Raw genomic sequence first — 15,385 nt, forward strand, 5'->3', positions numbered from 1 at the left:
GGGGAGGACCTCTTCTCCTTCCATCTGACTCTAGCTTATCAGGTCTCATCAGGACTGGCTGCATTGTTCTCCTCTGTGGCCTGGCAAGGCTGCTCCCCCCTCAGGAGGAGGTGATCAAAGAGCCAGCCACTGAGTTCATGTCAGAGACAGTCCCTGTTTCCTTTACTAGAGAACCCACTTGGACACTGAGCTGCCATGGGCTACATCTGAGCAGGGGTTCTAGGTTATCTTAATGCATGGTCCTTGTTTGGAGTATCAGTATCAGAAAAGACCCCTGTGTCCAGAATTTTTGGTTTATTGCTCTCCTTGTGGAGCTCCTGTCCTCTCCAGGTCTTACCATCTCCCCTTTCTTTCCTAAGATTCCCTGCACTCTGCCCAAATTTTGGATATGAGTCTCAGCATCTGCTTTGATACCCTGCAGGGTAGAGTCTTTCAGAGGCCCTCTGTGGTAGTCTCCTGTCCTGTTTCCTGTTTTCTCCTTCTTCTGTCTCTTATTCTATATTATATGTCTAATAGTCACTTATAAGTGACTATGTACAATGTGTGTCTTTCTGCTTCTGGGATACCTCACTCAGGATGATCTTTTCTAAATCCCACCATTTGCCTGCAAATTTCATGATTGCCTTGTTTTTAATTGCTGAGTAGTATCCCACTGTATAAATGCACCACAATTTCAGTATAAATGGGACCTCATGAAACTGAAAAGCTTCTGTAAAGCAAAGGACACTGTCATAAGAACAAAATGACAGCCTACAGACTGGAAAAGGATCTTCACCAGCCCTATATCTGACAGAGGTCTAATATCCAGAATATATAAAGAACTAAAGAAGTTAAAAAGCAACAAATTAAGTAATCCAATTGAAAAATGGGGAACAGAGCTAAACAGAGAATTCTCTGTAGAGGTCTATAGAATGGCAGAGAAATACTTTAAAAAATGCTCAACATCCTTAGTCATCAGGGAAATGTAAATCAAAACAACCCTGAGATGTCCCCTTACACCCATCAGAATGGCCAAGATCAAAAACTCAAATGACAACACATACTGGAGAGGATGTGGAGAAAGGGGAACCCTCCTCCATTGCTGGTGGGAATGTAAACTTGTACAACCACTTTGGAAATCAATCTGGCGCTTTCTCAGACAATTAGAAATAGTGCTTCCTCAAGATCCAGCCATACCACTCCTAGGCATATATCCAAAATATGCTCAAGTGCACAACAATTGCTCAACCATGTTCCTAGAAGCTTTATTCGTAATAGCCAGAACCTGAAAACAACCCAGGTATGACACCTCTTTCTAATCCTTTCAATGTGTTCCACTTCCTGATGACTAAGCATTCAAATATATAAGCCTATGGGGCTCTTCTTATTCAAACCTCCACAGTTTTAAGTACAGAATCACAAAGTTTGTTGCCTCTCACAGTTGCTGGATCAGCATAACTGAAAGCATTCGTTTCTTCAAGCTTGTTAAATTGTTCATACCATGGGCTTTCAGTACTCTTGGGCTTCTTGGAGAGGCTTCAGCAACTAAAAAGGCTTCAGTAATTGTAGCTGTTGGCAAGGTGAGAGGCCTCTCCTGGATACTTTAAAAATTCACCTTTATGCTTCTGCTGCTCTAGAACTTCTTCTGATACCTAAGTCTATATTTATCAGGCTTCTTTAGAGGAACAAAACTCATAGAATAAATCTATATAGAGAGAAACAGGATTGATTATGGGCTGTGGGTTAGCTAATACAACAGTGGCTATCTACCAATGGAAGGTCCAAGAATTCAGTCGTTGTTCATTCCATAAGGCTGGATGTTATAACTGGACTTTTGGCTATTTTATTGGGTTCTTTTCCTACTACCCTTCTCCACCCAAATCCCTTCCAACTGTAACATGAGGTAGGGGAGAAAGGAGGATAGAGAGGAAAGGGAGTGCTGACCTTGTTAGACTACTCCCTGCTCATTAGGACAAGTTTGATCTTCATTGTCAGGATATCTCCAACCAATCCAGCAATCCAGCAAATAGCAAACAGCAGTCAGCAAGCATCAAAAGCACAATCAGGAACCAGCAGCAGCAAGGGCAGCAGCAGGGGCGGTGACAGCGCCTTGAGACAAACTGCAGTGACTACAATCTGAAGCAGCCCCATATCCCACACCTGGGATTAAAACAAAAACATATTCACATAACATTTCTGTGTTTTTAAAAGAAACCAAAATTATCACTTTCCCATATATGCCAGAATTCCAAACAAGTAGGCTCTAATGCCAGTGAAGGAATGGACTTGCCAATGAAATCGAGAGCATGCAGGCAAAGAGAGCAAGCTTCCTTCTTCCACATCCTTTATATAGGCTGCCAGGAGAAAGTGTGGTCCAGATTAAAGATGGCTCTGCCTACATCAAAATATCTGGATTAAAGGTGTATCTTCCCACTTAAAAGGATCTGGGTTAAAATTGGATCTTCTCACTTCAAATTATTTAACTAAGAAAAATATCCCTCACAGGTGTACCCAGCCACTTGAGTTTTATTTAATTCCACACATATTCAAGTTAAAAACCAAGAACAGACATCACATTTCGTGAACCTAAAAGCTAAGAAAGTACTCAGATACGGTCTGAAGCCTACAGTAGAGACCTCCCAGCCCTGCTGTAACCTTATAGACATGTGAATATCCTTGTCTGTTTTAGCCATTATTCCTTTGGTTTCTGAGTAATTTTTAAATAGTCACATTCCGGGTCAGGAGCACAGGTTCTTGATTAGAAAGTAAGAGCTCTGGTTTCTCCCCCACATCAAATAACCAAAGAAGCCAATAAGCATAAACAAAAATGAACAAACATCCCACTCTGAAGATGGCTGGAGCCTGATAGAGCACAAGCCCTCGTAAAAGGAAGAGGAGACTATGTTTTTTGTGGTCCTCTAGGTATTTTACAAAGCAGACGTTTATGGGATCTCCCAGCTACACACTACATAAGCATGACAGGACAGCCTGTTCTCGTGGTGCTCGGCATTAGGGCAAGTTAGTCAATGATACACTGCACAAACCACTCCAGTTCAGGGAGATGTTAGAGGAGCTAAAAAAGCCTCATGGCATAGGGACACTGAAGCCTTCGTGTCATGGCATGGCACATCACTCTGGTATTCATGGTGATGCTGGTATGACCAGAGCAGCCATGTAAAAGTCGAGCATGTGCAATTATATCCATTGTGTGGCTCTTGCTAGTGACAGTAAATGGCTGCCTGTGGGCATCATTTGTTTATTATTCTTTCTATCATTGTTTTAGGGTGTACTTTTATTTTTTTCTGCTTTGTGTAAGGCAGTAGTCTGCCAGGCTACCTAGCAGACACCTCGAAAGTCTCACACTTACTATACATTTCTACATGTCTACAATGAGCAATAAGAAGCCAGAGAAAAGTGCTGGAGAGATGGCTTGTCAGTTAAAGCCAAACATCGGCCTCACAGAGAACCCAGCATGTCAGGTTCCCATTACCCACATAGAGCAGCTAAAGCTAACTGTAGCTCCAGCTCCTGTGGATCTGATGCCTTCTTCTGGCCTCTTTGGGTACACACATACATGTGGCATACATTCTCTCTCTCTCTCTCTCTCTCTCTCTCTCTCTCTCTCTCACACACACACACACACACACACACATGACACAAACATACGCAACAGATAATAAAAGGAAACACTGAAAATAAAGGACAGGCAAGAAACAGACATTGTTTCCCAAGTTCCTAGTAAGACTGAAGCTTGCTTCAAGCTTCCGGCTCTACCATGAAGGTAACTTCATTTTTTTTTTAATCCTGCTATCACAAGCTCCCAGCCTCCCCTGACCTCTACCGGCTAGCTTGTGACCTTACTGCTACTCTTGAGTGTTCTTACATTTTTCAGGATCATCCGGAGCATTGAGTAATGCTAACTGCACTTCATTTAATCTGTGCAAAGACAGACAGGGAAATGTGACTTGCAGCCAGGACACCAGGAAGTCCACAGGATTCCAGTAACTTAGCAGAAGTGACAGAGGTAGTGAGCTAAACTGTCAGGAATATAGCCAGGCTCCCCCTCTGTATGTTTGGGGGAGCAAAAACACCAAAGTAAACCTCCTTAGAGGTACAGAAAGAAATGTTTTGGGGAATCAAAGGATCTCTCTCTCTTTCTCTTTTTCTCTCTCTCTCTCTAGTCTCTTCCCATCCTCCTTCCTTCCCTCTCAGGAGCAGAAGGAAGAAGCCAAATGGCAGAAAAACAAACAAATAAAAGACAGTGAGGTGGGATCTTTGAGCTGGTACAAGCTGTCTGGATCAACCAGAAACTGAGGTGACCTTTGCGGGAAGATTAAGGGGGTGTGGTGGTTTGAATGACAACGCACCCCTGTAAGCACATGGATTTGAATGTTTGCTGACCAAGGAGTAGAATTGCTCAAAAGGATTACAAGGCTCAGCTTGTGTGACCTTCTTGGAGTGGGTGTGGCCTTGTTGGAGGAAGAGTGTCACTGTGAGTGGACTTTGAGGTTTCAAAAGCCCATGCCTGTCCCAGTTGCTCTCAGCCTGCAGAACAAGGTGTAGCTTAGCTATTTCTCCAGTACCATGCCTACCTGGACTAAGCCTCTGAACCTGTAAGCCAGCCCCCAATTAAATGCTCTTTTTTGTAAGAGTTGCCCTGGACACAGAGTCTTTTCACAGCAATAGAATCCTGAAGAAGAAAGAGTCATTTCTTTATTTTTTAAAATAAACAAACAAACAAAAAAACTTGCCTTACGAGATCAGATTTTCTGACAAACAGAAAGCTGCCTTTAGGCTTCTGTTTACCCAGCCAAAGTCCTCCCATTTAGGGCATTTTCTCCAGCGCTGCTGTTTTTGGGGTCTCTGCTACAGACCTAACGTTTCAAGCCTTTTGTTTGTTGAAGGTAGTGTTAAGCCTGAGAATTACGAGGACAAAAGACCAAATCCACTACTGTCCAATCAAAGCCAGCTGTATTGTGGGGTGCACCCACAGGACTGGCCGGCTGCCTGTCCCACCTCTGCTGACCTCTTGAAGTCCTTTCATGGGAGAGGTATTCACAGGGACCAAAGAGTTGGCTATTACACATTGTTAGAAAGAAACAACAAAAGCAAAGGAGCAAAGATAAGGATGTGCATCTTGTGTGTGGGGTCACAAGTTTAGTGCAGGCTGAAAAACATGCTTTGCAGTTTACATCAGATCTAAGAAACAGGAAGTTATTCTTCATTACAAATCACAACCTTAACTTGCAAGGACTTAACGTACAGGACAAAAAGGAGCTTATTCTTTACAAACAGAAGCCTTCACCTGCAGAGGACAAGTAGGAACTTATTCTTAAACTGTCTTAAGTGCAAACAGAAACTGTTAATCCCATCAGTTGACAATAAAACCATTATCACAATTTAAAGCCAATTTGAAGCAAGCTTGGATTAAATACTGGCCAGGTCAATGGGCCTTAGCCAGGTCCATCTATGGGCTACTAGAAAGTAACCTCTATTCATATTATGCAAGGACTTAAAAAGGCAAAATCTGAGCTGGGCAGTGGTAGCACACGCCTTTAATCCCAGCACTCGGGAGGACAGAGGCAGGTGGATCTAGGCTGGCCTGGTCTACAAAGTGAGCTCCAGGACAGCCAGGGCTACACAGAGAAACCCTGTCTCACAGGTAGAAGGGAAGTAAAACTCATAATTCACCGCATTTCCCATCTGGTCCAATCATGGACAAACATACATCCTGACATACTTCTCTCCCGAGTACCTCTTGCCCACATGTGATCAAGGACATCCAGTGCAAACAGAACCCTTAACATGCCAAGTATAACTTTCCTGTTTTGATCTCACATGAACTTGTAAGAACTTAACAAAAGACAAATGGAGTCTTATTCTTTAACTACAAGCAGAAACCTTAAACTTCCCAGGACAAACAGAAACTTAATCTTAACGGACTTAACTGAAAAGAAAAACCTTAACATGCAAGATATACTGTTCCTGTTTTGGTCTCAAAATAACAGGCTCTCGTAGTCCTCTTCCTTCCTACTGGGGTCTTGGGAAGAAGGGTTCTTGAATGCTGCTCCAAAACAGCGGAGCGAGGAGCTGCACAGTAGAAAGTGATTTACATATTGGATTAAGCAGCTGGGACACAGGTTGAGAGAAAGGAGGTCAGTGGCCAGAGCTTGGTTGTAAAAGGAGTAACTGGAATCTCCTGGAGCAGATAGTCCAAGTAAGATAAGACGCCAGTATCTGGGTGTGAAGCAAAGATAAGGATAGCCCTTAATCTAAAACAGGAAAGGGAGAAGTAGAGGAAGGAATATGAGGAAGAGTCTCAGGGTTAGGCACCACTGGGCGCACAGGAAGGACTCCTGCGTTAATAGTCCAGAGGCCCTGAGCGTGGGCAGTAAAAGCCATCAGGCTTTGGGATGAGCAAGGGAAAGGTGTTAAAGGGTAAGTGAGTAGTCTTGAGAATGCCTTAATTGAACAGGTGCTGTGTGATAGCTTATAAGCCTTGCGTACATTTTAGAGATATGGTACTAAGAAAAACAGGGGTGAAAAAATAGCGTCCTTGGAGTGTAGGATAGTAATGGGGGGGGGATGATGGGAAGCGGTGGAAGGAGAGGAGAAGAGGGGAGGGGAGGGGAAGGCATTAGCGTTGGATGAGTGTAAGGAGAGTGAAGGAGAAAGGGAAAGTGTAATTTGGCCCTGACATTCCTGCTCAACTCCAAGGCTGGGGAACTAGGCCTAAGGAGGGAGAGCAAGTCCCATTTTAAGATATGTCCTTTCCTTCCAGAAAGTTAGAGAGATGCTGGGCAGGGCTCAGTCAGCACCAAGCCTGTGTTTATTCAAATGTGGGTTTCCCGAAAGACCTGTGAGGATGGACAAGGAGTTATTGTGTTCTGTCTGAAATGACTTAAAAGTCCAGAACCTGGGTTAACTGCAACCCTCCCTGCTGACAAGGGGTTGTGAACACTCTCTTTGCCTCTGATTTCTCCCTCTTTCCACACTATGTACTATTTGATAAACAGAAGACATGCCCAGGAAATCAGTGGGATTGTTTAGAAAACAGCCTTACAAATCCCTGTTACCAGAAATTAGCCTGTCTGTCCACTTCCAGTCTGAGCACAGAGCACAGCTTGTATGTGCCAGCCTTTCCCAAGAGGAGGGAGGAGTCTGTGGTGGGGATAAATAGGCGTCAGTGTGCAGTGGCATGAACAGCACGCCAGGCAAGTGGCAACCCTGAGCATCAGGACTCGGCAATCACAGAGAGGCTGGCAGCTGGCGTTAGCTGTGAAGGTAATTCTAGGATTCCTTCCCTCCAGGGATAGAGGAAGGAGCCTTCCCAAGACCCTGTGGTACTGGCTATGGCCTGCAGCCTGTGTTTGTGGGAGTGGGGCTGGGCTGGGAAACTGGGTTAAAATCAGAAAACATTTCTGGGGTTCATACATCTTTTCTCTGGTCTGGTTCTCGTGCCCACGGAAGATGCAGGGGCTGGGGCTATGCTCCTGGAGAGTGAATGGAGCCTGCTCTTTCTCACTGTTCAGAAGGAGGATGTTTTGAGACTCTGTCTAGCTTGCAGGCTGCTGGCACAGCTAGGGTGAGATAGGACTGTTGCAGAGTCACTTTGGGGGAAGTGGTAGCCCTGATGCTCACATCAGACAGGAGATCATGGGTCTCAGTGGTCCCACTTCTCTCCTAGGTCCCATTGCCAGGCAGAGGGGCTTCACCCTTAACTAGGGAAGCGAAGAAGGCAACAGCTCAGCCTCTGAGCCAGGTTTCCTGCTGCACAGACCAGGCAGCACCTTTTCTCTGGAAATAGTTTTGGTACAAAGTATTATTTAGTGCTTTTCCAAAGAAATGGTTGCATCAGTCTGAAAGTCAAACACAGGGGAAAGGCGGCCAAGTTTCTGAGGTCCCTGGCTCATCTGCAGTCATGTCACAGCCAGGGGGACAAGTGGCCTAGCTCCAACACACCCTCCTCTGCTCCCTCCAAATCCTGCTGCACTCTTTCAGTCCTCTCTTCCCTCCTCCCATCTTCCATTGGCTCCCTCCTACTTTTCCTGTCCCTTTCTCCTCCTATCTTCCTTCCTCCCTCTCCTCTTGTCCCTCCCTCTCCCTCCTCCTTTTCCCCCCTTCATCCTCCTATCTCCCTGCAGCACTTTCTTCCACTTTCTCAGCCCTTCCTTCCTCCAATCTCCTGCTCTTCCCTCTCCTCTTCTTCCAACCTCCTCCCCACTCCCACATTCATTTACCATCCATTTTCACCTTTGGACACCTGAACAAACAGACAGAGGCTAAAGGTAGATAACTATGTTTACTGTGATCACAGTAAAAAAAGCTTTCAACTCTGGTCCTTTAGGATGTCCTTGGCCCCTACACCAGGGTGTATGGAGGGGATGGCCATCTAGACATTCTCTGCAACCACCCTTAACACCCATAAGAAGCCAGACACTTACCAGTCATGTAACCTGGATCACTCAATAATCTGCCCATTGACATCCATCCATTTGCTTGCCACCAAACAGCCATCCTGACAGACAAAATGAAATCTGGTCCAGGTATCAGACACCATTCATTTTTCTTCCTACCAGGAATCCTTTCGAGCCTGAGGTACAAACCAACATGTGGTATCCTGGCAGGGCTGAAAGAACCTTCCCTTATTGATCCTTCTAATACCTGTTCTTGGAGATTCTAAGGCTTTGGCATGGAGCCAAATGTCTCTAGTGTTTCCTCTGAATTAACCTACCCACTCCAGGAAACATGTTCTAGATTCAGCCCAGGGCCTTGAGGTTTCTCAGACATGTCATCAAGAAGCTAGGTTAAGTTCTGTGCTAAGTAATGCTCCAAGGTTCCTGAGGTCTGCCTACAGGATGGAGGGAAGAGGCAAATGCAAATGCACTGGGTTCCCTGCCTTCTGATGAGCCTTTACTCAAAGAGAAAATTAGAGAAAACATTTTGATCAAACAGAGCTTGTCCACAACCCTCATTCTTTTTTAGCTTGCTCTGTGAACCTGACATGTCCCTTTACCTCTCTAGATCTTGGTTCTTTATTAGAAAAAAATGGCTACTGCAACAGCACTTCCTCCAGTGATTACAGAGTACATAGGAGCTGGTGCTGCCATCTGAATGGCCTGAGCACCCCCCATGGGCAGTCACAGAGACAGCAAGGGCACAATGCAGGCAGGGTAGGAGAACTAGCTCATGGTCAGGGAGACACCTGGTCTTCCCAGTCTCAAAGGATCATTTCTTTTCAGCCTGGAGAAGAGAGAAGATGGCCCTCCTTGTAGCTCTGGGGCTCTTGCTAGCTGGGATGTGTCCTGATGTTCTCTGCTACCGATGTGGCACACGGCAAGGTGATGCTGCAGTCCATGAAGACCAAGAAAATGGGACACAAGTGGACAGTCTAACATTGGTCTCCAGGAACACCGACTTTGCCTTCAGCCTCTACAAAAAGCTGGTTTTGAAGAATCCAGATAAAAATGTCGTCTTCTCCCCATTCAGCATCTCTAGTACCTTGGCAGTCCTGTCCCTGGGAGCAAACAGTAACACCATGGAAGAGATTCTAGAAGGTCTCAAGTTCAATCTCACAGAGACCCCTGAGGCAGACATCCACCAGGGCTTTGCGCACCTCCTAGACATACTCAGCCAGCCATGGGACCAGGTGCAGATCAGCACAGGCAGCGCCATGTTTATTGAAAAGAGCCTGGAGATCCTGGCAGAGTTCAGGGAGAAGGCAAGGGCTCTGTACCAGGCCGAGGCCTTCACCACCAACTTCCAGCAGCCTCAAGAGGCCAAAAAGCTCATCAATGACTATGTGAGGAAACAGACCCAGGGGAAGATCGAGGAACTGATCTCAGACCTGGATGAGGAGATATCCATGGTGCTGGTGAATTACATCTACTTTAAAGGTGAGAATGGTCACAGGTTGGGGAGTGGAAGGAGAGGATGTTGGCTGGGTAACTTGTGTCCTTATGCTGAGCACTGGAAAGAAAGTGATCACAGTCTTGGAAACATGGGTGCCTAACTAACTTATTATTACTCATAGCTCTTAATTCTCCTCTGGGGTGTTTCTGGACAATGGCTGTGGCTCCTGGTACATACTCAACAGAAACCTGAGCTGTAAATCTAAGACTCAGGCTTTGGCTCAAACTTGCAGAATGAAATAGCTTGCATGTCCAGTCTATCTTTAGGGCATAAGCCATGGGTTACTCTATACAAAGACAGGGTCCCACAGGCTGCCTGCTGTAGGCTTTACTAATATGCTCCTGTAGGAGGCATCCATCCGTGCTGGAAAGCCTCTGTCTGAGGCAGGATCCTCCGGCAGGCTGGGGACTTCTTGTACTTAAGAAGCCTAGTAACATTAATCTTAAGGGAGAAAGCACTATGGCCAACAGCTAGTGAAGAGACCTGAAGGCAGTTTCTGTGCTGGACTTCTGAGCTCCTGGGTGTGGAGAAGCGGGGATTGAGGGGTAAAGCCTTTAGAGAGAAAGAAAGCTCAGTCAGGGAGTGTTCTGTGTTTAGTGTCTGGGGCTTCATGGAATTTTGCTTTTCTTTTGTAAAATTACTAGCCAGACAGCCTGAAAGGTCAGACTCCCTAAGATAAATTCCTAGGCCAGGAAATCTGATGAGTTTTGGGTGCAGGATAGTTGGAGCCTCAGCTGGAGATGTTCTGGGTAAGGGTATTGGGGGAAAATCCAGAGGTCCCACACCCACAATACCCTGCCTGATAAGGCCAGGAAGCAAGGTGACAGCCCAGAAATGAGTGTCTGACAGAAGTCATGATGTAACAAGACCTGGGGTAGATTTGGGCTGAATTAGAGATAGCTCAGAGCAGAGGAAGGCAGACCTGAGGCTACAAGAAGACAAAAATCAAGGTGGTAGTAGACAGAAAAAGAGGATAGGAGGACAGAGGACAGGGGTACAGGATGTCCCCAGAGCTGCTGTGGGCTGGAGATGATGGAAGCAGAGTGGCAGCCTGAAGGATTACACTGTAGTGTATGACCCAACTCGCCCCAAGACCCAAGCTCCAAAGCTGTTTGGCTGTGTGTGTGTGTGGGGGGGGTTGTTTAGGTTGCTGGATCCTGAGCCTAAGAAACTGGTTCACTGCCAAGTCTCATAGTATGCCCTAATAATATGGACATAAACTAGGAATCTGCAATAAGTCTGAGAGAGATATTTGTGATGTGTAGAGATGGTCATAGCCCATAAGTGAGATGAGGATTCATTACCCGCATCCTGGCCCACAATCTACGGTTTCATGACTGTTCAAGATGTGTGAGAACTCAGTCTTTCCTGTCCTGTTTTTCATAAAACCTGCCCCTTGTTTTCTAGACATGTTTCCTGCTAAGGAATAAGGGATCCTCAACAATCCCCAGGCTCCTGTCTGTCTTTCACTCTCTTACATACTCCACCCCCAGATCCCTGGCTGTGTCAGGAGCTCAAGTAGTCAGGCTTGAGCTTGGTTTTGAAGTTCCCCTTTCCAAACGAAGCCTGGACATTTCTCATCTCTAGCAGCTTAACCAACTACCAAGTTTGTTTTGTTTTGTTTTCCAATTCTAAGAGACACTCTGGGTGACTGAAAATGGATGGACTGCTGTCACAGTTCAGAAGCTGAGCATAAAAGGGGTGGAGTTGGAGTCTTTCTGATGTTGTTACAGTCTGATAATTTGCTTCATCTTCAGGAAAATGGAAGAATCCCTTTGACCCTCATGACACGTTCAAGTCTGAGTTTCACTTGGACGAGAAGAGGTCTGTGAAGGTGCCCATGATGAAAGCTGAGGACCTGACCACACCCTACTTCCGGGATGAGGAGCTGTCCTGCTCTGTGGTGGAGCTGGAGTACACGGGCAATGCCAGCGCCCTGTTCATCCTCCCTGACGAGGGCAAGATGCAGCAGGTGGAGGCCAGCTTGCGACCAGAGACCCTGAGGAAGTGGAAGAACTCTCTGAGGCCCAGGTGTGTGTCCACAGGACCCGGAGCTGGCCTGGCTCTGCATCCCGCTGTTGTCCTGAGGCCCAAAGTTTGTGTGCCCAAGAGTCTCACTAGTGTTTAGTGAGATGGTAGAGAGTAAGATGGAGCAGGTGGAGTTAGAATTTCCTTCTGCTGACTCCATATTTGGGGGGCTGATTTTACTGTTGTTTTTGTTGTTTACAATGTGAGGTTTCCTAGAACATGAGCTAAGGATTCCTCTGTCTCTAACAGGCTTAAATTACAAGGAACCTTGAATGTGTCTTTGGCAGGCAGAAGGAATTGTGCTGAGATATCAACTTTGAGAATTAGCTTGGCCCTGTGTAGCCATCTCATGCCTTTATCACTCACTCATTCATTCATCATTCATGGAATGGCAACTTGAAGACCTACTAGGTGGCAAGCTAGTCCATATGGGCTTTCTTGTAAATTGAGGAAGAGAGAGTAGGGGGATGGAAATACAACTAATCGTTATATGATAAGTTAAAGATAAGAAGGGGAGTGTCCAAAGATAAGGAAAGCTGGAGTCTGACACAGTGTGCAATCTTAAATAGAAGTCTGTGGGTCAGCATGACGGGGGAAGGACTGCATGTTGTGGGTCTAGGGGGAGAGCATTCTCAGTAAAGGAGTATCTAGTAGCAATCACTTGCCTGTCTGCTGTAAACACTCTCGAGCACTGATAGCTAATTAATGCATTAGGAAGAACAAAATCAAGTGGTCTATGTAGGGACGGAAAGAGGGCTTCTCTCCAGTGAGAGGGCTGTCTGTGGAGAGGTGAGCCAGCTACTTGATTGGTTGATGGGGCCATGGAGTCCATTGACTCATTTCTCCCTTCTATTCTCAGGATGATAGATGAGCTCTATCTACCCAAGTTCTCCATCTCCACTGACTACAGCCTGGAGAATATCCTTCCGCAGCTAGGCATCAGGGAAGTCTTCTCCACACAGGCTGATCTGTCTAGGATCACAGGAGCCAAGGACCTGAGAGTCTCTCAGGTGAGCCAGGAAGCACTGTGTAATTAAACCTTGGGTACCTGGACGTGTATGGTTAAGGCCACATGAGCATGTGAGCACGGTACATGTGTGAGAACTCTTGCATTTCTAAGGTTCCCTCGTGCTTAAGAAATCTGGATTACACCCTAAATACTTTTGCTGAAGGGCTTGCAGCCAGTCCTCCCTCCATCTCCTAAACATAAGCTCACCCAGGAATGCATGGTGGGGAAGTGCCTATGCTTGATCTTAGACCACCACAGGCACCACCCTGGGTAGGTCTGTAGGTGCTACGCACAATCCATTGCAGGTCACCTATAATCCATTGCAGGGCCAGAGCATGGCCAGCCTCAGTTTCTCACTGCAGAGATGAGCCAGCATGTCTTGACCTGCACACAGAATAGTAGCACTAAAGGTAATCTAGGGTGGTTGAATGAAAAGCCTAAGAATAGGAGAGAAGGTGCCTTAGGACCCTCATACTACATTCCTTGCTGCACAGCCTGGCGGTATCTGGTGTTCTGTCCTGTGCCCACTCAGACGCTGGGCTCACATCTGTATCAGCAGGGCATGGCAGTCTGGGGATGTGAACCTCACCCTGGGCATTGCTGTTGAGCATCCCAAGGAGGCTGGAGCAGGAGGGATGCTGAAACCTGCCCTAGCTGCCAGCACACTGCTCTCCTTCATGGATGTTGGAGGATGCCTGTGGGGGAATGCCTGACATTGCCTACTCCCGTCCTCCAGTTTGTAGTGGGCTTGAGGGCAACACAGATTCAGGCACTGAGCAGACCCAGGGCATGACTCATCTCACACCCTGAGTAAACTAGGGAAGAACCAGGGTTAGAGCTCATGGTAGGAACAAATAAACAACAGCACATGAGGTCAGCAGTCCCTGCTTGCTCCAGGCTTCTGTCCTGCCCTCCCTGTTCTCCAGTGAGTGATGTGTGTCTCTCCTCACAGGTGGTCCACAAGGCTGTGCTGGACGTGGCTGAGACAGGCACAGAAGCAGCTGCTGCCACAGGAGTCAAAATAGTTCCAATGTCTGCAAAATTTCCTGAATTGACTGTGGATTTCAACAGGCCATTCCTGGTGTTTATCATTGATGGAAATACTGATATTGCCCTCTTTTTAGCCAAAGTCACAAATCCCAAGAGAGGCTAGAACTTCCCAAACAATTGGGCTTCTTCCTAGGAGCCAGGGATGGAGCCTGTGTGTGGGTTTCTCTCTATGTGCCTTTTGGCCTCCATGCTATGCTTGCCAGTGGCAGGCCTGTATTGGACAGTGAACTTGACCCTCACATGCACAGAAGCTTCTAGTTGGTCAGTGTCAGGCTCCCAGTCCTCTTGGCAGGACCTGGAATGAATCTGTCTTTATTCTGTCACTGCTACTCCCCTCTGTCTGCTTCTACCCAAAGCCTGGGCCTGACAGATAGGCTCAGTCCCAATTTAGGCTCCTGTTTTGTCTGCCCTCAGCTTTGGCAGTCTTGATGGAACTGTGAAAGCTTACAGGCTTACAACCTCTGTGGACCTCAGGGCTAGGACCAAGAAGGGAACCTGCTGCCCTGTGTCTGTCTGCAGCATCTGGGACCACTCGGTGCCCAATTCCTGCCTCACTCTTTTCCCCACTCCAGGGTCTGACACCTACTGCACAGCTGTCCACATCTGGTACATTCTTGGAGCCCCCACTTCTCCAGCAGCATGGGGCCCATTGGTCAGATTGGCTCCTTTACCCCTAGCCCTCATACTCAGGGCTAAGAGCCTTTTTCTAAGTTCACGGCTGAAAAGCCTCAAATGACAGATGAACTCCTCTGCCTTCATCACCCAAAATAAAGAGCTTTGATCAAATGATCAAAGAGAGTGTCTTGCAAGCATTCACTCAGCTCCTGTTGGCAGGGGTGGTCTCCAGTGACAACGGGGCTGCATAGATTGCCACTCCCACTCTGTGACTCTTGTGATAGTCCCCTGCCCTATATGCTATTATCAGTCCCTTGAATGGATGAGGAAACTGAGCCACAAAGAAACATAGTCATTTTCCCATGGATACACCACTAGTTATCATGGTAGTCCAAGTTTTCTGATGCCGCAGGGACCATGTTCATCAAGCCTGGGGTCTGCTCCTGAGGTATCACAGCAGTGGTGGGCAGGGTGGACGATAAAACAAGACTCTAGATGCTTCACAGAGAGCACCCAACAGGGCCTGGGTTCAGGAGGTGAGCTCTGTGCTAAGAGGAAGAGGAGAAGGTGGTCAGATGACCACAAAATATATTTTGGACTGGGCCAAAAAACAATGAAAGCATTTCCAAAAGTCTAAGAGAAAGTCCACTTAGGAAAAGAACGTAACAGCCAATGGATGGCAAAAATCCTGGCCCTGTGGGACTCTCAGAGCCACATGGAGCTTTGGAGGGTTCAGGCATTGTTTCCGTCTTGGAAATGTAATTCTATGTGATTACTATATAGGTAACTGGG

General features: G+C 46.7%; 1 protein-coding gene across 1 annotated transcript; it reads left to right on the plus strand.

The window, feature by feature from the left end:
• Positions 1–7,153: 7,153 nt before the first annotated feature.
• Positions 7,154–14,772, plus strand: Serpina3 (serpin family A member 3). Its single transcript, XM_021647017.2, has 5 exons — positions 7,154–7,263; positions 9,222–9,875; positions 11,649–11,922; positions 12,779–12,929; positions 13,881–14,772. The coding sequence occupies exons 2-5, from the start codon at positions 9,239–9,241 to the stop codon at positions 14,079–14,081; spliced, it is 1,263 nt and encodes a 420-aa protein (XP_021502692.2). The 5' UTR covers positions 7,154–7,263; positions 9,222–9,238; the 3' UTR covers positions 14,082–14,772.
• Positions 14,773–15,385: the final 613 nt, after the last annotated feature.

The sequence above is a fragment of the Meriones unguiculatus genome, chromosome 7 (assembly GCF_030254825.1).
Source record: "Meriones unguiculatus strain TT.TT164.6M chromosome 7, Bangor_MerUng_6.1, whole genome shotgun sequence".
Taxonomy (NCBI): domain Eukaryota; kingdom Metazoa; phylum Chordata; class Mammalia; order Rodentia; family Muridae; genus Meriones; species Meriones unguiculatus.

Coding starts and splice junctions, on each gene's coding strand:
- Serpina3 (XM_021647017.2), top strand. CDS start 9,239: ATGGCCCTCCTTGTAGCTCTGGGGCTCTTGCTAGCTGGGATGTGTCCT. Junction 11,923..12,778: donor AAGAACTCTCTGAGGCCCAG/GTGTGTGTCCAC, acceptor TTCTATTCTCAG/GATGATAGATGAGCTCTATC. Junction 12,930..13,880: donor AGGACCTGAGAGTCTCTCAG/GTGAGCCAGGAA, acceptor CTCTCCTCACAG/GTGGTCCACAAGGCTGTGCT.